Source organism: Dermacentor silvarum, chromosome 1 (assembly GCF_013339745.2).
Source record: "Dermacentor silvarum isolate Dsil-2018 chromosome 1, BIME_Dsil_1.4, whole genome shotgun sequence".
Classification (NCBI taxonomy): Eukaryota; Metazoa; Arthropoda; class Arachnida; order Ixodida; family Ixodidae; genus Dermacentor; species Dermacentor silvarum.
In genome coordinates, this window is record NC_051154.1 from 140,883,260 (window position 1) to 140,907,524 (window position 24,265).

Consider the following 24,265-nt stretch of genomic DNA (forward strand, 5'->3'; position numbering starts at 1 on the left):
ATAAGCGCGTTCATGCGGCAGCCCGAGGCCTAACCCTCCAGGCACCGGTGGAAGACCAGTCCAACCCAGACAAGGTGGAAACGATACCGCTTACATACACGCATATACTACAACACCACAGACTATCCCGTAGAACATTCCCTCCACCACACGTGAAGCTAAACCGTGCAGATGCAGCCGCTTGGCACCAGCTCCAAACTAATACGTTCCCCAGCCTTGCTCTCCCCCACACTTTTTACCCTAGCCAGTACCTCGACAAATGTCCTTTCTGTGGTGGTCACCCAAACCTCTACCATTCTACGTGGGAATGCTCCAAACCACCCGGCTTACCTAGAATACCCAACCCCTCCCCATCCCAGTGGGAAGCCGCTCTTTCCAGCACAGCCTTCGACGACCAGCGATACCTGATCGACCGGGCCAGCCGGATAGCAGCAGCAAATGGGGCCCTGGACTGAGGGCTCCACCCTCTGGGACTTCGTTACAAAACATCAAATAAAGTTTTCTACTACTACTACTACTACTACTACTACTACTACTACTACTACTACTACTACTCTTGACACCTGGTGAAGTACACCGTACTGGAGCCAGGCAGTTGCCAAGACATAGGCCTGGCACAAGTGGCAACCGAGTCATTGTGCTCTGCTGAGACCACCAGCCAGGAAGAGGAGCAGGGGGAGTGGCCAGGGTGAAAGCCCAGCACTGGAATGGAACTTTGGTTGGGGTAGCTTCAATGGATGGTGCTGCAGACAGCACAGGCCTGTTTTGCATGCTTCTTCAGATCACAGGGAAGTTCTCTGGCATTATTCAGGAGTTTCCAGGAGTTCTTCCCGTGGCACTGTATTTCTGTGTTTTCCAGAAGTACTGGAAGGTAAAGTTACTTGGCTTCATTAAACGTATCCAGGAGTTGGCGACTCATAACTGTTGTTCACAGTAATCAAAGTTCAGGAAATCAGAGGCTCCATAGTCTTGCAATATATTTCTTAAGGTGGCAACAAAATTTTCATATGTATTACAACATCTTTATAGTTTTCTTCAATTTGTAAGATGTGGACTGTGCCAGGGCTAACTACTAACAGCATTTTGTGACCCTTGTGTCCAGGTGTGCTCGATAACCCAGAAAATGGTCTGGACAGGGAGGCTTGGCGAGAGCAGATATTGGACTTGACCCAAAGATGTTTTGTGGAAGTGGACAAAGAAGAATGGACTCTGTCGTTGGGAAAGGCTATGCAGGCCCAACTTAGCCTGTATGGTGCATACCCGGATGACAAGGTCAGTGTAGAAAGTATAAGATTTGCAGAATATGCCCATATGTTCCAAACATGCCCAAATTCCTTATTCCATCATTTACTTGATTTCCCTGGCATAATACAAGGAATTTGTGACAAGGAAAGTTGGCATGTACAGTGGGTCCTGGATATATAGAATTATTGCCTATATCGAGCCCTGGTAACATCCCCTTAGAAACTCTATGTAAAAGTATAGCACAGTACTGTGCATGTGTCGTGTTCCCGTTCACTGCCACATTCAATATATCGAACGCTGCGCCGCTTTATGCCCTTGCAAGTGCGCTTCTCCTAACGGTACCGTTCTCACTTCTCGCTTTATCAGAAATATTCATGCCGACGAAAGGGCACTGTTTTGGCAGATGCTGTCAAACAAAACATTAAATCTGAAGGGCAGCAGCAAAAATGAGTAAGGTGTTTATCTCAAAGTATGGATGGCTCGTGCAGCAAGTGTCTTATTTGCACTCCATAATGGCAAACTTGCTTTAGTGAACCTCACTGCAACACAGCCGTGTACTGTGGTGAAGCATGCTACCTGGTGCCATTCATTATCGGAAAGGGCATCGCCACGCTGCTTCAAGAATCCAAAAGGCCTCCCAGTCTGGTGCGTGCATTCCACAAAAATGCATGGATGGCTCTCCATTTTTTCGCTTAGTGGCTCCGGGCATTGGATGCCGAGCTGGAGATGTCTCAACCGCCGGGTCTGTTTTGTAGAGTTTCCGCTAATGGCATTTTCGGGTTCCACAAGTGACCAAAACGAATCTGATCCCAACTACCACTTTGACTAATTTAAGTGCGAAGCGCTTTAGGGGACCGGGCTATCGGCAGCATCCGTCACGTGTGATCTATTGTGACGCCGCTCATAAACAAGTGCTCAGAACAGGGTCAAAACAAGTGCACAATTGATCAAAACTGGTTCAAAATAAACTAACATGATTCAGAATAATTTAAAAGACAGGAATAATCATGCATTAAGCATATTAATTGGCAGAAACTCGTTAAAATTGGCTCCGAAACGCCAGACTGGTACCAGCGCAGCACAAGAGAGGGCTCCATCACCCCACAAGCGCTCGCTTGATTGGTCCTCCCTCCAGCGCTACTCCTGCACTGGCGCATCACTGCTTCGCACTTCCCAAGGTTTCACGTTAGTGGAGCTGCATTAGCGCTGGATTTGAACTACACAAGCGTAGGATTTGAGCAGAATTGGAGCTACATTATTAGGCGCTCGATTTGAGCAGGATTTGAGCTGGATTGGAACTGCATTTGAGTTACATTCTGCAACAGCACGGAGTTGCCACAAATCGTCCGACCGCAGCTGAAGCCAACGGTGCGCACTGCAATCGTTTGGTGCGAGTTTCGCGCAACGCGCCGTTTCGCTTCTTTCTCGTCAGTCTGCTGAGGACTTTGAGCCTAATTTTTTTACATTACAGCTTGCATTTAACCAAACCACCACGCACCACATTCGCCCTTTGCGAAATGACTATCACAGAGCGGTGCACAAGATTCTGTGTGATTTGGGGACCCACATTTCATGCTGAGTGCGTTTCATTCTTGCAGGGACACATCAGTGGGAATGGACTCGGGTGTTTTGCAGGCTGAAAGCTACTTTCAAATCTAACAGCGTCTGCCCAGCTGACTTGTTACCAACGTATGATAATCGGCCGTACGGAGTATTGTAACGGACACGTGGCAGGGCACGTTCATGCGCTATTCGCAGTACAAATGCGCTTGCGTCCATTTCTACCTTATCCTGAATAAAAATGTGCAGCAAGCACTTTGCTGTGTGTGAGGCGCTCTATGGTCTCACGGCCAGGTGATGCGGGCTTTTAGGGTTAGTGTTACGATAAGTTTATCAAAGAACATTCAACAGCGCGAATGACTTGGATATTCATCTGCGAAAAACAAAAAAAGTATGTTAATTTTTCTGCGGTTGACATGGCCTTGCAAAAAGTAAATTAACGCTTTTCCCGATCCTGAGAGACTGTCCACGACATGTGAAGTTTTCAGATAATCTTCAGATAGGCATATTTTATATTTCAAATTATGGATATATTGAACCATTTCGCAATACCCTTCTAGTTAGATATATCTGATATCAACTGTAGTAGTGGAAAATGGCATGAAGCTACTAAGGAAACGGATACTGGATTCTCAGAAATGAAAGCTTTGCAGTTGGCAAATTTGACTTGGTCAAGGGATTGAACCTGGCACCACTGTCTTTCCAGGAGAGTTGCTCTACCAGCTGAACTAAGTCTAGCAGATAATAGCGTGTGAGTGAAATAATCGACAGTTCAAACTGCAGGAATGCTGAATAAGCAAATTGGTTAAAAATTTGAAAGGTGGAGGAAGTTTGATGAAAAAGAAAAATGGCATCCATTAGAAAGTACAATAAAGCTGCAAAGTTGCAAAGTAGAATGTTGCCTTTGTAGCCTAGTGCTGCTTTCAGGTAAATGCCAATTTTCCTTTTCATCCAAGTGGATTAAGGATCGATTAAGAGTTCAAGCGATAGCCTTATTCAAGTGAAATTAAAGGGGATATTTGCACTGTTAAGCTTCTGGGTCAAGTTGAATTATTTCATTATTATTAGCTTCTGGGCCAAATTTTATTGTTGTTAAATTTATGGGACAGTTATTGTTACAAGAATTTTCACTATGCTTCCTAGTAATAACTATTGTTTAGAACTTAAATGATGGCTTGATTTACGTAGCTTTCGTGATTTATTCGGCTGTTTGGATTACTTTTGTGAAGCTTTCCTTCATTTTATGGTAACAATTTTATGGGCAGTAGTATTTAAGTGTATGTTCAGAGATGCTTTTTGCCTTGACCCCCGGGATTTGCACTACTAAGTAAATTTTTTCTTATAAAACAACATAAAATTAGGAGTACGGACATGAACATATTTTTTTCACTATATTGGATGGCTGTTGATCCAGTAACTATGGTCTGAAGCCTCAATTCTATGAGGGCATCATAATGATTATTACATTACTTTTAGTGTAACCAGTCCTAAATGTGCACCAAGTGCAGCGTGGTTTTGGACATGAAGCAGGGGTCTCTTTACATCACGGAAGTTATGGAGGTGGTGGTTACATGGTACCACACACCACCTCCACCGCGAGTATTGTGCCAAAAGTAGAGTGCACTGAGTACTCCATGCAATAAGAGGGGAGAGAAGGCTAGAGAACAAGGCTTAGCCCCCGGTTGAATATGCAGAAATGCAGAATGAAGAATGGAAGGGCAAATTTTGTGGTGTTTGACCAGCTTTTGGCAAATGCTAATTGTCAAGCCTGCATTTGGCTGACTGGCACGTGCATGAGTGGTTTGTGATACTATGTGACCACAGTTAAGTTTGTTCTTTTCTTCTTGAAGTCGATCAATGTCTCTTCAAGGGTGATTATCGGCATTGATGAAGCAGGAGGCAGGTTGGAGGTAACAAAACTTGAAGATATATTGCAAAGAAAATATTTACACAGTCAAATGCAGAGTTAGCAAAAGAACACTCATGCAAAACACACAAGTAAACAGTGCCTTACTCTTCTACTTTTTCTTAAGTTAGCACCTAGGACAACTGTCACTACGTACGACCAACCGAGTCTCACTGTTCTACTACCAAGTGGTTACGGCCCAGACTAGCGTTGCATCGTACGGACTCTTATAGATCAATCCGGTTTAGTGATTACAGCCTAGACTCAGGACCAAGCACATCGTCTCGATTGTTATAGGTGAAAGAGACAAAGAAAAAGGGCGGTAGGTAGGGCCGTTAGCCCATCCCACAGAAGCAGTTGCCAATGAGAACTGAAAGTTCGTTAAACCACAACCCAAAGGGATGGGCTTACGGTTAGAAGTAAATGTATTGGAAAACAACCGTGTTTTCCTTCTTCCTACAACTCACTTTCCTTCTCCTATTTCCATGTCGGCCTCGGCAAACATGCCAGGCGCGCACAATTTATTGCTAGGCCATCTCAAACCTCGGCATCGTTTCTAGCCAGCAGGGGGCTCGGGAGCTGCAGCTCCCGCAGTCCCCCTCAAGGTTTGTCCGCTTGGAAAAATTATGGCTGTTAGCGGCATCCGGACTCGGTGTTCTCAAGACGACGCTCTCTAAACGCGATCTCTGCATGCGCACCGTGCCTTTACGGCGTACTTTGAGTTGTCACTCGACAACACGCGGGTCTTTCTCAGTGCTCAAAACAAGATTCACATGGTCGCGTAGGGGAGTGGACCCCCGCTTCGTACACGCAACACGTGGTCAACATTGCTAGGTCACTCTAAACCTCGGCGGCATCTCTAGCCAGCAGGGGACTCGGGAGCCGGCGCCACAACACCGCGTACGTCGTTCCACTGGAGGTTTCTCCACGTGGACCTATTATGACCATCCGCGGAATGCCAACCAAGTGTGCGCAAGACCGCATTCTCCAAATCAGTTCTTGGCATCCGCACCGCGCCCCCCTGGCGCATGCCACGGCTCATCACCCGACACCACGCGGGCTGTCCGACCCCTCAAAAACAGAAACGGTTGCTGCCCGGACGCGTTGGGGAGTGGACCCCTCTCGATACACAAAACACGTGGGCAACTCGGGGCACTGCGAAAGTATATACAGTGCAGTCCACTTATAATGATGCCACATATAACGATATATTGATTATAACGATGAGTCGACTTAAAAGTATTATCATTAGGTCTATGAGAAAAAAAACATATATAACGATATGTTATTCACCACATATCTGATATAACGATCAAAATTTTGCTTCTGGGCAACGTTTTTCATGCAGAATAATCGTGAAACTTGTGTTCCTAAGTTGCCTCTAATCGAGACGGGGCGAAAGTTTGCCTACGCGAGTGTGTATCTGCCACCATTACCGCACAGCGCATCCCGCCCGCGCACCGATTGCGAACGAAAGCCACGGAGAGCATCGCAAGTTGGTGCAGTGTGCAGAAGATGGCGACAGCTGCTTCACGTCCGCGTTGCCAGCAGTCATGCGTGTGTCCAGAGAAGAGAAGAGGGGGAAGAAAGCGATAAGCAAGCGGCGCCTGCACGTCCTACGGGGCCTACGCTCCCTTTACAATCTCCCTCTCTCAGCGAGTGCGGACATGCGTCGCGGAAGCAGCGGGAGGTGCGCCGACAAAGCGTCTCTTGAGACAAAGCTTAAAATTTTGCAAGACTCGAAGTACGAGCTCGTGCAGTCTATGATATCGACGATTATGAAAACCGGGAGCACCACGATCATGAAGGCTAGAAGCAGTGGCCATGCCGATCAATGGAAAAGGCAGGCTTCGTGCGCCACGACGAAACCCCCATGGGCGAAACCAACAGCGTGCAGTCCGAACTCTGGGAGCACGCTGCTATTGACGATGAAATATAGGTGGTGCTTCGATGGAGGAGTTTCTGAGTGCAGATAGTACTGCCTCGTTCTGTGAAGAGAACTCCAACAGGGCGATCGTTGTCTCGACAGACGGCGGCGTGGTGCGACGGAGGTGACGACAGCAGCGGCAGTGACGAGTTTGACAATGGCCCGTCTTTGACACTGACCCAGGTGTTCAACCAAAGTGCAATGTCGTCAATCAAGTCGCTCATTGATTTCATGCACGCTAAATTATAGCCGCCACTGTGCGCGCAGCAGCTGGATGCGATGCACACGGCGGTTGTGAATCCAAAACTTCTGCGAAAGTAAATGCAGATTTCCGACTATTTCAGCACACCTAACGATTGATACGCTATTTAGAGATATAAATAAACGCTTTATTTTTCACAGCCTACTCTCTACAACGTTGATATTTTTATCGCAACTGGCAAATTTGGTTTCGGGACTGCAAAGATATATTCGGATTTTTTTTGGCAGTCCAGATATAGCGATGATTGGTTACAACGATCAAATTTTTCGTTCTTCTTGATATTGTTATAAGTAGACTGCACTGTACAAAACAATCATGCAGCCCTGCACCACCAATTCTACATGTCTGAGAGATGAGTGGCCTAACAACCACCACTTCCAATTTTCATGACGTAATCAGCCTTCTGCTTCATATCTCAACCTGTGCTGCATTTGGCACGTGTTTTGAACTGGTTGCATTAAATGTGATGTAATTATCTGTGGCACTCTTGAGAAGTTCAGGCTTCATACGACAATTACAAGGTTGAGAGCTGCTTAATAAAAAGGGAAAAAAAGCAAAATACAAGATTTCCATGTTAGTACACCTTTAAGTACTACCTCTTTTGTTATGTTGAAGCAGCAGTCTTTCTAAACTTGGAGTTGGGTGAAAAATTGCAAAATGAGGAAAGCGAGTTTAATGTTTCAGGAGTGTTGTGCATTATTTCCAGGTCATATATGTTTCTGAACCATAACCTTTATTAAGCTATCGTCTCAAATTCTGCAATATTGCTTAGCAATACCTTTGAGTTTTGTGAACTTAATGGCATATTTTTAGCTTGCAATGCGTGGCACACAAAGACAGTTGCATTTGATCCAGTGATGCGTGAGAAAGTTACCCTTGTGGCATCGCAGTTACCATTAATGCTGAGAACTGAACACTAATGACTTTCCAAATTTTGGTAAATTCTAGCAATGATTTCTGGCCACTCGGGAGTATACTTGAAGAAAAAGCAGCGCAAAAGAGACAATGAAAAGAAGACGGGTACAACAGACAGCGCCTGTCTGTTGTACCTGTCTTCTTTTCGTCCTCGTCTCTTTTGCGCTGTTTTTTCTTCAAGTATGTTGCACCAACTCGCCCACATCAAGCTCCTGCCACTCAGGAGTAAACAACTTTGACTCTGATTTCCTTTATGAGTGTTACATAAACAACATGGGAACTCTACAGGATTTTTTTTTTTTTTAGCTGCACCAAATGTTTAAAATTAGAAAAATATATATCTAGGTGACATTATGTTTAGCATTCGAGTGTACGGATTGGCGGCCTCTAGATACAGTGCAATTTCCGCACTTATGTGCGTAATTAGCGAACTTAGGTAATTAACTTTCAAATTATCAATAATAGGTGGTTACAGTAAATGAGTACTTTGGGGCCCGTCCGCGATGCTACCTCAACAAACAAATTTTGAATAGCGAAGTTCATGTGGGAGCACCGCGAACAGTTAGTTCCCCTTGGCAGGCTCCTTGAAACCGAAACTCGCCGCAAAAAGAATGTCTGTGTCGTCGATGTCACCGCCGGTCCGGCCCTGCGAGCAGCCAGCGTTATCTCCTTGCTGTCTGCGGTGTTCGCAGTCGACGCTACAGACTGATATGACGCCGTGCCTGCAGTATCTAAAAGCCCAAGGAGCAGGGTTGGCGCTACAGCGCAACGTGGCGCCTGACGGAATGACGAAGTAAATTTGGCGGCCCGCCAGCAGTGAAGCGCTAGGCCAACGCCGCTGACAGCAAGGAGATAATGCAAGCTGCTCGAGCGGCCGGACCAGCGATGACCTCAGAGACATGACAAAAGGCGGGGGGCGACATCGCCTACACAGATGCTTTTCTGCGGTCAGTTTTGGTTTCAAGGAGCCTGTCAAGGGGAACTAATTGTTCGCGTAGCTCCCACATGAACTCCGCTATTCAAAATTTGATCGTTGGGATAGGTAATGTCGAGGGCGGGCCCTAAAGTACTGATTTGCTGTAGCCACCTATTCTTGATAATTAGAAAGTTAAATACTGTAACTTCGCTAATTATGCACGTTAGTGTGGAAATTGCTCTGTATCTAGAGGCCGCCAATCCGTACACTCGAATGGTAAACATAACGTGACCAAGATTTATATTTTTCTAATATTAGAAATTTGGTGCAGCTAAAAAAAAACACCCTGTATATTGGCAACTCAAATGAACTGCAGGGGGTGCTGCGAAATCTGGCCACGTCTGGCTACACTGTGCAACATGGCGGATACACGGAGGTCCCCGCGTCGCCACAACTGCTGTGTTTGATTATTTTCGTGCAGTGTGATGCTGGTTTGTGCTGTTTTGTGGAAGGAAATCGGGTAGCTGACGCCGAGCAGATCATTTTGGCTGATCTGGCAGAGGCGCAGTGCGTAATGAGGCTGAAGTGATCGCACGGTGTGTGCAAACCTCTGGCGTGACAGCAGACCCGCACGAGATTCTGATGAAAATCACTGATGCATTCTTGAACCCATTGGTCGTGGAACCGAAGTACTCTTGCACTGCGGGATTGTTGGAAAAGTACAAGCACGTTTCTGCTGCTTTCATTTACTGGGCGTTGATAGATAGTCCGGCGTTTCGAGCGTGCGAGAGAGCGGCCGGCGAAGTCGAATACATCACGCTGTCCTCGCAAGGATTGCGGAAAATTTACTACCTGCTCAGTTTGGCACGTTTAACATGGCCCGCCGCAGTGCATGGACTTGCTCGATCAGCTGTTGCCGGTGTGCATGCGCATAAATGCACAGCGGGCCGCGGTTTTTCATTATTGTTGCTTCAACACATTTTCTTTCGGCGAAGGCGCAAACTCTGCACACTCTTTTCAGTCCAGCGAGCAAGTGAACCTAAAATCAAGCTTCGCACTTTATCGCGAGCATGCACTACAAATCTGTGATGAACCTTTCCCGCTACTTTTGGGTTCCTGTTATCTATTTTACATTCAAGATTTGTGCAACGTGACTGCTGCTTCGCTTAGCCGTGGTTATTATAGTAGTTCGCCCGTTGTTTCTCTCGTAGAGAACAGAAACAATAAATAAGAAACCGAAGGATCTGCTTACTACAGTAAATACACATTTGCACACCGTGTGCAGGTATGGCTTGTGGTGCGTGGCGTGACCATGACTGATTACTCCCCGCTGTCTTCGAACATATTGCTTATGGCTGCTGTGTAAACTAATGAAAGAAAAAAAAATATGTTTCTGTGTAAATTAATGTTAACTCACCTATAGCATGAATCTTAACTAATTTTCCATGTTATTCTATAATTGACGTATCCTGCATTCTAAGTGGCCAAAACTGTGTTCACCTCTGAACTGCCACTTTCCTTCAGACACTGACATGAGATGCAATTGTTTGATAATTACGCATTTTCAAATGAGCGCCTACTAATTTTCACTAATAACCGGGTAGCATGTCCAGGCCGCAAGGAAGGCGTACCGCTATGTCACTCCATTGTTATTTCGTACGCTGGTGTGTACATCTTGTGCTTACATAGAACGATTTACCGATGTTACCCTGGAGCACCTGGAACTCCGATTTTCGCTGATGTACCATACGCGGTAGTTCCACCTTTGTGCACTGCATGTATCCGATATAACAGCTTTAATCAACGGAAGATTGAGTACCACGGCGACATTCGCATCATAAACTGTATTACCACGCCGGCTATCACATGAAACTGCATGTTGCAGCACGCATACACTGAACGTTGTCACGATGGCAGTAACAACCTCAACGCAAACTTCCTGAAGTTCACTGTAGTGCTTTACTTCAAACGTAGTACAAGCAACAGGATTGCGTTCTCTTCACACAGACAACAAACCGATCCTCCCCTGGAAAAAAAAATTAAATTATACTTTATCGAGCAAGATGTTGAGAACACAACTATTGCCATCGTCACAGCTTTGCTATGATAAGATTCGCAATCCATGTGGCTCTTCAGCGCTGCATAACTGCAAAACGCAGCAAAATTCCACAGCCGTGCGGAGTTTCGTAGATGGTGGCTCCATCGTTCTAGAAGCGCACCCGATCGCAGTACGAAGGCTGACGGAGCGTCTGCTCCGACTCTCCGACCTCCGTGTGAGGTTTCCTACGCTCGCCGCTAGGTGTTGCATGAATTGCTGTAGTAACAAATACCACGCAGTTCCAACTCATAGTGGTCGTCCACCGTTGCCTGTTTGGATATGCAGTTAAACCGCAATATGAGGAAGTCGGTAAAATTGGCAATTTGCTTCGTTATATTGAAATTTAATTATATTGAATATTGATCTTTTATGGAAATAAGTATAGTTGCCGATGGATTTTTTTTGCACGGAAGTAGCAACGAAATTTTCCGAATGATTGGGCAGTCGGAAAAAGCAAATTTGAATGAGACAAAAAATTCATTTTGTTGAATTGGGGAGTCGGCAACAAAAGATAAGGTTTCATGCCGTGTCGATGATATCTTCACATCGGCGGTATGAAGTGAAGTCAGCCACACTTTCACGTCCACTCCGCCACCACGACTGATAGTAGAGAACTTTAACGTGTCTTTGGCATTTCGGTAAACACAAGTGGACTGGGCGTTTTACTGGATGAGCGGAGGCGCAAATGTGAATGGCCTACACGGTGCGCCATGGTGCAAAGCTCAACCAGACAAACACAGCTAATATTGCAGTAACCAAGTGTATTCTACTTCTCTGCAGATGTAAATTTTTGGCAGCGGCGTAATCGTGTTGCTGCCAAAAACACTAAAACTCTCTAGTTTCGCCTGCAGTTGGACAACACTGTCATCAAGATCGCTGGCAGTGGGAGCAAATACTTCGTCTGCCTCTTGCTTCAATGTGTCTTAGAAATTGAGATTACACAACCTCCATTACGCATAGCTGCGCTAGAAAAGGAGACGCGTGATCAGAAAGGTAGCAAAACAAACTAGGGTTACTCCTCACTTTGCAAGCACAGGTGGAAAATTGCATTTGCTCCCGTGGGGACTGCTTAGGTGATGGCAGCTGGTGAAGGAAAGTGAATTGCTGGTTTTCTAACGGAATGATGGGAACAATATTCTAATCTTGAATGATAAAGAACCTAAAACTGGAAAATTAGAAAGGTGCTTTTTGACTGCAAATTGTCAATTCTTGCACTCTGTGCGTTATATAGCTTGAGCTGTTACAGAGGGCATACTGTATGTACTATGCTCACAGAGTTAAACGCATCAACTTAGGGCTAACTAATATGCGGACTTTGTAATTTTGGCTCTTACACTTAATCAGAGTTCCCACCACCTTTTCCGACAAGATGCATAGTGACGTGTCATCGTACTCTGGAGTCATTTTGCTTCTTTGGTCTTCTACGTTAAAGTTTACCCGTTGTGTTTCATTTCATGAGGATAGTACATGTCTGCACATGTGTGTGTGTACTACTGAGATGCTCTTTTTGAGGGGATGATTTCTTTTGCATTTGTCTTATGCATAATTTTCACCTTGATTTATGTATTCATTCGTGATTTTTCTGCAGTGCATGCTGCTGCAGTTGCTTGGAGCAGTTATGAAAAAAGTGAGCAGCAAGCAGTTTATAAATGGAGCTCTAGACAAAATATTTGAGCATATCAACCATTTACACCCACGGGAAAGAGAGGTAAATAAAACATTTTTTCAATGTATTGCACCACAGTGTGTTTAAACACTGATATCTGCCTTGCCCAAAGTTATGTTAAGAAATTTAATGCTACTCTTATAACAAATTATTAGTGCTCTGCAAGGCACTTAGGTCATGTTTATCTCTATAGCTGTGCCTTTGTGGGATCATAGGTAGATGAGATCTTACTAGACTGGGATGCTTCATAGTTGGGCAGGACCTCACTTATTCATGTGTTTTGTATGCTGCAGGTAATTAGTATTTTGTAGAGGTGTGGGTATATTAGAAATTTCAAATAATGATAATAACATAGTCTTGGCTACTCCCTGCAAAAGTTTACTATTCAAAATTGTTTAATGCTTGTTTCTGTTTTAATGTAATGGATAAGATTTGTTGGAGTCTCAAGGGAGAAAGTCTGATGCAAGTGGAGTCTGTTCCAAATGATTCTGCTGTGGAGAGCCGCGCTTGTTGCGTAGAGGCACCAGCTGCTGAAAAAACGTACGGGGTAGATAGTTTCCGTGCATTAATTTCCTTCATACATAATAATAGGCCTACTAATCTGTTGTCTTCATTTAGGAAAAGCAATTTATTATTCTGTCTTTCTCACCATGTTTGCATTCCATTAAAACAATGTATGCTGCTATAGTATGACACTTATCTTCTTCAGCAAACACAGCACTGTGTATGTGCATCGGGTTGATGTGCTGTACTTTTCTTTTCATTGTCATAGTGCACCAGATAACTGAAAGCAGCTGTTACACAAGTTCCTCGGTTGACTTAACATCCATTTGTGAACGACATTACTTGAATGTATCAAATAATGTAAATAAACCTTTTTTAATTACCGAACAGACTTCAAAAGAACTTAATATTTCACTTTGTTTAGAAATAAAATATTTGGTACTCGATTTAATAATCAAAGGTTGTTTTTCTATAATATTTGTGTCCAATGCAATTTGGAACGTTCACTATTCAAACACCCCTGGTATTGCAGTGTAGATCGCTTATAACGTAAGTCGCCAGAGTCGCGAATATCCGCACTATAAGCGGTACCGCACTATAACCAAAGCAACCATTTTTAATGCCCGCAGATATCCAAAACATGTGCACCAAGCCTCCATGCGTATGTGACAGTCAAGGAATGCGGCTAGAACGTTTGCATTCAATTTACAGTCGAATCTCGTTAATTCAAAATAATTCACGCGGCAGCGCCTCCGACCGGCATTGCTCTGGCACCGCCATAGAGTAAAACCCCAACCAGACGTACGCGTTGGAAAGCGCCCCCACGCGCCGCGCTCACTCGACGTCACGTCGCGTCCTATAGAGGAAGAGAGCGCGCACCCAAACAATGCACGAGTTGCCGCACGTCCCTGCGCGTTTCGTCGCGGCTGCCATGTTCACCTACCAAATGCGCGGAACAACGAACACAAAGCACGCAGCTTGCCCGGGCTTGCCTGCACGCCGCGCGAAGAGTCGTTCCGGAAGTCACGCTGGTTTGCCCTGGTCACGTCATAGGCGTTATGTGGTCACGTAAGGAGCATCGCGCGGGCAATGCGGTGGCAGCTTTCGGTGCAGGCGTAAAAGTTCTAGCAGTGGTAGGTGTCCACACGCGACGCAGTCTCTGCGCCTGACGCCGTACGCACCCAGGCGCGATGCGGTGCGTGCGGACGCTTTCCAACGCATACGTCTGGTTGGGGCTTACGAGCTTAGGAGAGATCCCTCAATGTCGCGCGTGAACAAAACAAAACGAAAAAAAAAAAAACGCGGCGGAAATTTCACTCTCTCTCAAATGGCAAGGTCGCCGATTCTGCGTTGCGCCGAAAGATGCGTGTACGTGCCAACTTCTCAGCCATGCTACCGTAGCCACACGTAGAAAATGGCAGTGAACCCTTCTTTCTCCTTTATGCTTCCTCTACTTTCTAGCCACGTGATGATCTTGCACGCTGTGGCTACGGCACAGAGGGAAGCAGTGGCGCTGTCCCAGGCCAGCCAACGAAACTGCCCACGCCGGCAAACGCCCGTTTCCCAATAACGGCAAAAAACGGAACTTCGGGGAGTTGGCGCCGGGCCGGCTGGTGCGGCGGCACCTGCACGGCGGCGGGCGCGCACAGTCACAGTCGAAAGTGAGGGAGGGCGAGGGGAGCCACCGAAGCAGCGGAGTTGCCAAGGCGTAATACGCTTCCCTGCCGCCCTCCTTCCTCACATTCCATGGTCTCCACGTGTGCCCTTCGCCGTGCCGTGCCGGCACCGCCCGCTCCCTAGTTTCATTTACTGCCGTTATCGTGAAGCGAGCGTTGGCCTGCGTTGGCAGTTTCGTGGCCCTCACTCGCTATGCGTGCCGTGATATTTCACGACTCGCACTCAAGATTCTGGTTTCAGCCTTACTGGCTGTTCGTTCGCACCACGTGCCCTTCTCCTCCACTTTGTCTCTCTTTCTTCCTCGAGCACTCCTTGGGGCGCCTGTTTGAGGGGAGCGTTCGCCGTCTCCGTTGACTTCCGTACTCCCAGGCAGCCGCACTGTAACCGGTATTTCGTTTCCCGCAACTGCACTATAAGCGATACGTGTATACATGGAGTGCTATGGGAAAATTAGCGGGAGTCTGAAAAGACCGCACTATATCCGGTCCTGCACTATAAGCGGTTACGTTATAAGTGGTCTATACTGTAGTACAGTAGAACCCCGCTGGTAGGTTTTTCACGGGACTGTAAAAAAAACAAAAAACGTAAGAGCCGGGAAACAGGAAAAATTTTGAAATGGGGGGGAGTAGTGTTGAACTGCACACAATATTATTTTAATTCTTACAGTGTGAAAAAAAGTCGTAGTTTCACCTGACAGCTGAAGTATCGATTGCGATAGCAAATTAGTAGACAGCTATACAAAGTAAGAATAGTAGTTTTATCGTCCGTATAAACTTGTAAACATTCGCTTATTAACTATATTAACAAGCATGGTGTCAGCGCCCACAGGCAAACATGAACACATTACACTCGATGAGCACCGACACGCACTGTCAAACGCTGGCGTGAGGAATTTAAGCGGCACTGCAGAAGCGAGTGAAGTGACCTTTGTGCTGTTGTCTATCACTTCAACGCAAACTAAACGCCGAGAACACACAGCACGCACAAAGCTACAAGCCGCCGATGCACCTACACTGCATAGACTCTGCCCCCAACGCAGATCGCTTTCAAGATACCGTGCAGTACGCAGTTGATGCTAGAGCACAACATTGCCCACTATCCCTCTCCCCTCGCTCTCTCGCCGGTGCCTCGAGCGCAACGAAAGAAGGCACGCTTCCTCCCTGCTTTTCTTTCTTTCGCGCGCGAGATTTAGACGCGGTCGTCGGCTCCCCTCGCACGCTTTCACTCGCACATACAGCATACGGCGCGCGGCGACGGCGTTATCGCCCTTGGACTTTATACGGAACATCTATAAGCCAAAACCAATTTTAGGGCCGCAACAAGTCATAGACAACATCTTTAGATAGCAAATACGGATCTCAGGGGGCATTCTTTTGCTTGCGGAAACCGAAAATACGTCATAAGTGTCGCCCCCGGCGCTTTGGGCGGCCAATGCCATCGTCAAGCAACCAAGCCAAGCAACATGAAAAGTCAAAATGGCCGCTCAGGCCGGCGCGGGGTGGCAGTTCGCAACGTATGATGTGGGAACGGTCCTACAGTTGCGACGTAACAGCGGGGTTGCCAATGCGTTGAGTTCTATGGGAGCTGTGCCAGGACTGGCCAAAATGACCTAACAGCTGGGAAAACGTAGCACCCGGGAACGTAACAGTGGAGTTCTACTATTAGTGGGGTTTTGAATACTTTGACAGTAATTTCTTCACGTGATGTTTGATTTTACACTTTTGCTTTCAGGGTTGTGCTCTTGCAGTAGGTATGTGTGCGGCATCCCACTTGGATGCTGTGGTAGTGAAGTTAGAGCAAGTAGCAAAAGACGACCTTCGTAAGAACTCTGGGTTTCTTAGTTTTCTAAAGGTGAGAAGACTTTGTTTCTGTTGTTCTTACTCTAAATACAATATGCTGTGCTTCAAGAGAACTTCTTCTCAGCCTAGTTGGTATTTGCTAAAAAACATATTTGCTGTAAACAATACACACGAAAAAGAAGACGCATTGACGACGACACTGGCAACCAGTATAGTATGTCTTCCTTTTGGTGTGTCCTCCTTGTGACAAATGTCTTTCAACAATATGCTGTGAAGGTATACAGTTTGATATAATCTGTTATAAACCTATAAGACATAAGTATTCCCAGCTGTTAACTGGGAATACTTGTGCTCACTTAAGCATGCATGCCAGTGAGTAGGGCTAGTATTTTGTAGTGATGCCTTATGCTTTTTGATAATGTCTGCCCGTTGATAACGTGAGCGGACCGTCGCTCCGACCACTGACCAAGTGCAGAAAGCGTGAAAAGCACAAAAAGGCATTAACATCAGAAAGGCATCACTACAAAATAGCGGCCTAGGTTTACCTTTTTTGTGAAAATCAAATTAAGGCTGTAAAAGTGTGGGTGGGTGCAAGCTTGCACAGGTTGTTAAATGATGTAAAAAGTGTGATAGTCTGCTCAGCTTCACTTGGAAATGGGGTACTTAACTGCATGCCCATGACAGTCTGAAAAAGCTTATCATGGGCTCTTTTTTGTAAACGATGTGGCACTTTCAACTATTATTCACCTACAGCTTTTTCTTGTAGCTGGATTTCTTACCCTGTATATAGTACACAACGATGGTGCCTCCTGCATCATCATAGTATAATGTCTGGCATATGCACATGCCATATTTTTGTGTGTATAACCCACACTGAAATTTTAACAATAAAGTCAGGGTGCGAATTATGTGCAAATTGTACTTTGAGGTGAGTCTGCATAGCAGTGTACGCGGCACTGACGTGCAGCCACACCTTAAGGCAAAGTTCTCAGTCATTTAAAGTTTTGTTATCCTAGGTATTCCCCCCCCCCTCCCCTCCTGTGTGTTGAAGCTCCCTCCCCTCTTTCATGGTTTCCCATTCTCCTCTTTTTGGATCGCCATTTTGCATTTTGGCTCTGTTAGCAGTTGGCAAATAGTGCATGTAGCGCTGGCAAACTAGAACTCGATGGCAGTCCTTTACAGCATAGCAGAAGATTATCAGCATCGCCGAAGATGTTGGGAACAGAGCTGCAGCCCAAAGATACGACGTGGAAGAGTTGTGCATTCGCGAGACAGTTTTTACAAAGATTTGAGCATTGTTGTGTTCAGTTACTTCTGCGGATTATACGCGCAATTTTTTTTGGGTGGGGGGGGGGGGCTGTTGTAATCGTGGGTTCGGGTTATACGAGAAGTCAGGTTATACGTGAAAAAATACGGTATTACGAGCCTTGCTGTAACAAAATGACCTGTAATAAAAATGTGATTAGAAGAAATGAAACAAAATTCCATTCCAATTCCTATGGAAATGCATACATCTGTTAGCTAATTATAATGAAACGAAGCTTTCTTGCCAACGGGTATAACCAACCAGCTGTTTTGTGCCGCACATTCACTCCAAGAAAAGGTGTTTGACACTGCAATGCAAAAGTATAGCACTGTACAACACATATATCGAAACTTAAAGATATTTTTAAACCATTTTGGTTGGTGTCCGGATTGCTTCCTTTTAAGTGCACATATATCGAACTCCCATTCACTGCCACATTCTATTTATATATATATGCAAATGGCGTTCGATACGTATATCGAACTCCTGTTCACTGTACCGCGCTGCACCTCTGCAAGTGCGGTTCTCCTAATGAGATTGAGATCACTTCTCGCGTCATCGGAAAATTTTATGTTGAAGAAATGGCACTATTTTTGACAGATGCTGTCAAGGGATTGAATATGAAAGGCAGTACGTGCCAAAAAAAAAATGAGCAAGGTGTGTGCCTCAAAATATGAAGGGCTCATGCAGCAAGGGTCTTATTTGCACTCCATAATGCCAGATTTGCTTTAGCAATCTGCACCGCATCACAGCTGTGTGATGGGGTGAAACATACTGATAGCGAAAACCCTCGTGACGTGAAGCATGTTACCTTCAGCTGTTCGTTAACTTAAGGAAGATCGCCATGCTGCTTCTCGAATCCAGAAGACCTCCTGATCCGATACATGCGCTCCACGAGAAATGGGTGGCACTAGATCTTTTCAATGAGTGGCTCCAGGCATGAGATCGGTAAATTCCAGGTATTCTAGTTCTCGGGAGACTGTCTGAAACATGCACAGTTTACATATAAGCTTCAGATAGTCACTTCTTATGTTTTGAATTATCTATATATCGAACTATTTTGTGATCCTTTCAGAATTCAATATATCCTGGTTCGATTAAATAACAATGTTTAATTGTATTGTGTGAAATGAACGTACACTTATTTTTGAATAGAAGGAAACGAAGCAGAGAAATCCTGATGTAAGCTCAAGATGTCACATTATTTTATTGAGAAGGAACTACTGTAAGTGCAAAGGCCAGGTCATGTACCACATAGTTTATATAGTTTGATATCTAATATTTCTATTGTAAAATGCTTACAGATGGCATTATTTTATTGCTCTGCATTTTCAAAATCTAAAGATGTCTCTCCTGTTGCCTTTTACTTCTGACACAGGATATTACCGGTGACAATTATCATGAGAAGCTTTTGGCAACAGTTGTACTGAGTTACGGCTATGTTTCTCTGCGAGCTCCAGCATCCATCTTGACTACCAGAATTGAAACACCCATTTTGAGAAGTGCTGCCAAATTCTACCAAGCATCAAAGGTATGATAGAACTTAGTATCAGTGTTGTCAAAGCCATTTTCTCTGTTAATTTTATTAATGCAGCTTGATAGCCCAGATCTTAAACTGGTTTATTTGTTTGAATAGGTAATTTTTGTTTATTCTTGGCACTAAGTATTATAAATGCTTTAGTAAAATTTTGAACTTTTTTGTGCTGTGCGACTTATCATTTGTTACGAGGACTTCCACTGATACAGTTGACTTCTATTAATTTAACCCTGATGGGACCAACAAAATTGATTGAATTATCTGTCAGGTCTAATTAAACAAGATGCAGAAAAAATGTCAGAACACACCACTGATCTATTTGGAAGTATTTGCTTCATTCTAACATGTTCCCGAATCAAACGTTCACCCACTTCTGTGTCTAAAGCAGTAAATAATTTGAAATGGCCTTAACGCTCCTAAACAAAGCAGAAATTTAATGCGCACACCCAATTTTTTTAGCAAGAAAAGTTGTTGCACGATGGCAGTCGGTTTCTTAGCTTCGCCACACATTTTTTGATGTTTTTTAAGTCAGCCAAAGCATGCGAATGTTGCAAAGGCACTTTTAGTTTCCTGTCCGATTGCATAGCGCAGGCAATTTTCTGCCCAATTTTCTTTTAAATACCGGTTATCGCTTGAAGCTACGGTTATCGCTTGAAGTCTTCCTATGGCGGGTTGAAAATAGGCATTTTCGATGAGAGATGATGTGTGTTCAATGCATTCACTGTCCCCTAAGCTCCGCCGAGACAGACACTGCCACTAAAGGGGTCACTATCGTGGTCACCATATTGATCAGGTGTGTGCGTGCTGCCTGGTCAAGTTTGAATTATCCGGTGAAGGCCAATTTTAGGCTCGAAATAACGAAAGTTTAGGCCCATATAAATGCATGGGCGCTGGCCGGGACATTCGGTCAAAATCGAATTAACCATAGTTGAATTAACGGAAGTCTACTGTACTGTGTAAGTAGTACCCATGTGCTATGTCGCAACATGACGCACTTTTAATGCAAAAGCCACACCATTCTATGACTAAAGTTGCTCATACCTTGTCTTACATTCTTGACAAAGTTATTCCTCAGAATTTTGAGAATGACAGCCCACAAACAAATGCCATGAAACAAAACACCCACAACACTTGCCTTTTATGTTAAATCTTCTCAGACTGAAATATTGAAAGTGCGCAACAACAACAGAAACCTAAAAAATTATGTAATTTTCAGCGTGTCTCGTAACAGCAACAGCAAAAACAATCAGCAAAATATTGGTTGCTGATTGCATTGCAGGACCCCTCAGTGCGACATGCAATGCTCCGCACTGTGAAGATGATTGCAGATGCAGTTCACCCAGACAGACTTCAGGAGCAGTATGTCTTCTACTCAAGGGGCGAGCTGGTTACTGAGATGCAACAATTGCTCAAGGCTGAGAATCCAGTCCTTGTCACGTCCTCAACAAGGGCCCTGGTTCTCATGGCTCTGGCTAGTCTTGTGTATCCTCTGGTTGGCTATCGATGTGTTGAAACTAATACCCCTGTCGGACGGGCCAATTTAGTGTCACTTCAAGCAAGTGTACTTCGCCGTTAGTGTCATTCACAGGCTGTCACATGGAAAGGTTTAGTGGCATTCACTGCTGAATGCACTTGGCGACGAGTGCGATTGTCAAACTCGCTTTGCTGCGTCAAAGTATGTAGCCTCGATGGTAGTGCTTTAAATAAAAATAAAATAATCCTTCCTCGGTGGACAGTCAGCACGAATCCTAAAACCAATCTTTTATTTATAATGTTCTAAGCTTCCCTGCATATGAAGACAGACATTCTTTCTCTGGCAACGAAATCCATGCAGTTTATTTTGCACTATTACTTCACCACTGTCAGGACTTCCAAATCTGCAGCACATCACTTGGGTGTTGGATGTGACGTCGTCTTGGCTTCACTCGTGACAATTTATCGTGTTTGTTATTTAGCCAATACAGTCAGTGACTGATAATTCGGACAGCTCTGAGGCACTGCCACTGGCCCCATAGACCTAATGTATAAGGACAACCGATATTACGAACACCTTACAAGTGAACCTTGGCATAATTCGGACTCCAACTGTATGACCACGTGCTCATTTGGCCACCGAGTCGAGCAGCAATGGTGATATTTTGGTTTTGATATGTCGCCGAGGATGGTCGTCTGCCACGTCGCCGGCGCCTCCTCGAAACCGAAACTAGCGAAGCCTAGTCGGTCTAGTAGTTGCCATTCACACTAAGAGCACAGGACAAGCCAAGCCACTAAGTCATATTGGCTGCATTTGTGACTTATGCAATTTGTCTTATAAGTTCTGTTCCACGCATCAGTGTTTCTTAAGTTACATGTTAAATAGTGACATGGTCTTGGGAGACTTCTTAGGCAGTTTCAAGTGCCGCCAACTCCACCCTCGAGGGATGTGCTGGACAATGACTGTTGTGAAAAAGCACACGATTATTCAGCTATCACAGTGTGGTCGACTTTTGTTATGTTACCAAGGGACGAAGAGTCGATGCATGCATTGCTGTAGTGCTGATGCGCGCCTATCTGTAGTGATAGCATGACAGTGGTTGAGATATGGGTTGTGATTTTGTAATGCTGCCTTCCTCTCGATTCCATGCCACTCTTATTATTCACTGTTAATGGTTGGCTGATCCCGTTGATAATGCAGGCTGCTGAGCGTCACTCTGACACTGATGAAGTCTGAAAAGGAATAGCATAAGAAAATGCATTGTTACAAAATTGCGCCCACAGACTGTATAGGCCAAAGGTAAGCATATGTGTGCGCAGCGGAACCATGAGGCGGAAAAGCGTAGTGCGGGGCGATGGCTACGAGATGGTGCCAGAGTAGCACGCGTCGTCTGGGAGGTCTGTCTGCGGCGGCTGCTGTGAATCGTGCCCACGAATCAGCCACATGCTGCATCTCGCAATCTCCATATTAGCGAGGCAGTCGCGCCACACTTGGCTCCGTTTGCAACGTGCCGCATGGGACAGATTGTCCGCGCCAGCGAATATATTGCGAAATGAAAACATGTATAGAGCTGCGCTCAAATTTCGCATTTGGGAGTATCGTAAACGACGACGAATTTTTTTTTCATTAAAACAATTCGCCACTGTTTGCAATGGCGCCAACTCCGCCTTTGTAGTCCTCGCTTCGAAGCTCAGAAAGCACGGCGCGTTGCATAATGCCGGTTTTCGAAAGTCAGCTTCGCCTCAATACAGCAGTGTTACGTGGTGAAGCATACATGAAGTATTGTGGTGAAGCATACCAAGAGTGGGAAGGGCAATTGTCACAGGACACAATATGTATTCCTTAATTAAATACCCGTGCACCCACTGTCTCCTATCACAGTACGAGCACCGATATGCGTAATAAGTGTACTGGCTGGCCTTCAGAGCTATTTCGGGTGCTTGTGGCGATTTGAGCCCTTGGGGACAGTAAAAAGCAAATTCATTTTTCGGACTGTCCAATTTTTCAAATGTTTTCGCAGTCCCTAGGGAGTCCAAAAAGTCGGATGTTTGACTGTACGTATAATTCAGTGATTTTACCACTAGTGCCTGCGGTAGTTTGCATTGTATTATTTCGGACTTCTATCGTGAGAGCAGTGAAATTTTGTTTCATTAAAATTGCGGGTAAACACGCTTTATTATATTGAGGAAATACATGGTGTTCTATGGACATGAAGTTATAAAAAGCTTAATGCTTGGTTACTGTGATGATTTGATCTTCCTAAATCAACGAGGGGTTGTTTACCCGGGAGTGTATTTGCACTTGCATGGTTCGAATTATTGTGGCCACCACTGAGACTAATTCGCAGTGGGGAAAAGAAACAATGAAGCCAATTGTTAACAAGACATGAACATACAATTAACACAAACTGTCACACACACAAACTAGCTAACCAAGATACTAAGACTAATAGAAACGTTCATGCACTTCTAAATGTTCTCACGCAATAAATAATTTTATATAACAGTAAAGTTCGTGACTGGTCACAATTACTTGGCATGCGTCGGTGCGGCTGTACGGGGCGGCGTTGTGACGGCCAGTCAGTTGCAGGGTGTAGGTCGCATGAGGATAAGGCGATAAGACACTACTTGCATCTTGAGGATCGTCCGCAGCTCGGTCAAGGAGTCGCAGGAGGGAAGTAGGAAGGGCTTGCCTTCAGCACCATGTCACTACAGCACCCACGGACACCAAAGGCTGGAGGTAGGACAGAGGCCGGATCGTCGCTGAAGTCACGAAACTCGGGCCCGCAGCCCGACAGCTTCGCTTCTCCGCCCGGCGTTCCTGAAGTCTTAAAGATTCGGACCCACAGTCCAACAGCCTCGCTTCTCTGCCCGATGCTCTTGAGGTCTTGAGTTTCAGACCCGGAGCCCGACAACCTTGCTTCGTCCACTCCGTGCACTGGCCTTTCTTCTTTTCGATTGCCGCCTTCCTTCTCTTCTTCTGCTCCCTCTTCCAGCACCCGTGTATCTTCGTGATTGGCTGTTGGCCGAGGTGCCGCATCAGGCGAGCTCGCGCCGAATCCCGCCATTCTTTTTCTTCTTTTATAGCCACTGGCCGTCGGCCGCAGCAGACACGCGCACATAAGTCTTTGTACATGACAGTTACAGCAAGGATTTTGTTATACCATTGATATTCGTTGTATTGAGGTTTAACTGTAATGCATTATATCACAATGACTACATCTGGGCTGGAAAGAACACTGCACCTCAAAACTTTTAATCTTGAGCATTGTTATGATTGAGAGATGTGTAAATTTGAAGCTATTGCTTGAGGCCATCTTATTTTTTTTTTTTAGCATATCCCATGTGTGCAGCTCTCTAAGAGGTTAATTATCTCACAGAAGCATCGACCATCATGATGCTCGGTGCCATGTTGTTGAGTGCACCTATTAAAGTAGCAATGCCAGACACATGGGCACAGAGTATACTCTTGCC

The 24,265-nt window shown here is 45.2% G+C and overlaps 1 protein-coding gene across 1 annotated transcript in view; it reads left to right on the plus strand.

Annotated features, from left to right (window-relative positions):
• Positions 1 to 24,265, plus strand: part of LOC119436147 (maestro heat-like repeat-containing protein family member 1) — a 267,656-nt gene that overhangs the window by 121,779 nt on the left and 121,612 nt on the right. Inside the window, exons 17-21 of the mRNA XM_037702909.2 lie at positions 1,103 to 1,272; positions 12,418 to 12,537; positions 16,408 to 16,527; positions 19,160 to 19,312; positions 20,598 to 20,800. Coding sequence (XP_037558837.1) covers positions 1,103 to 1,272; positions 12,418 to 12,537; positions 16,408 to 16,527; positions 19,160 to 19,312; positions 20,598 to 20,800 — 766 coding nt within the window. The remainder of the gene's footprint in view (positions 1 to 1,102; positions 1,273 to 12,417; positions 12,538 to 16,407; positions 16,528 to 19,159; positions 19,313 to 20,597; positions 20,801 to 24,265) is intronic.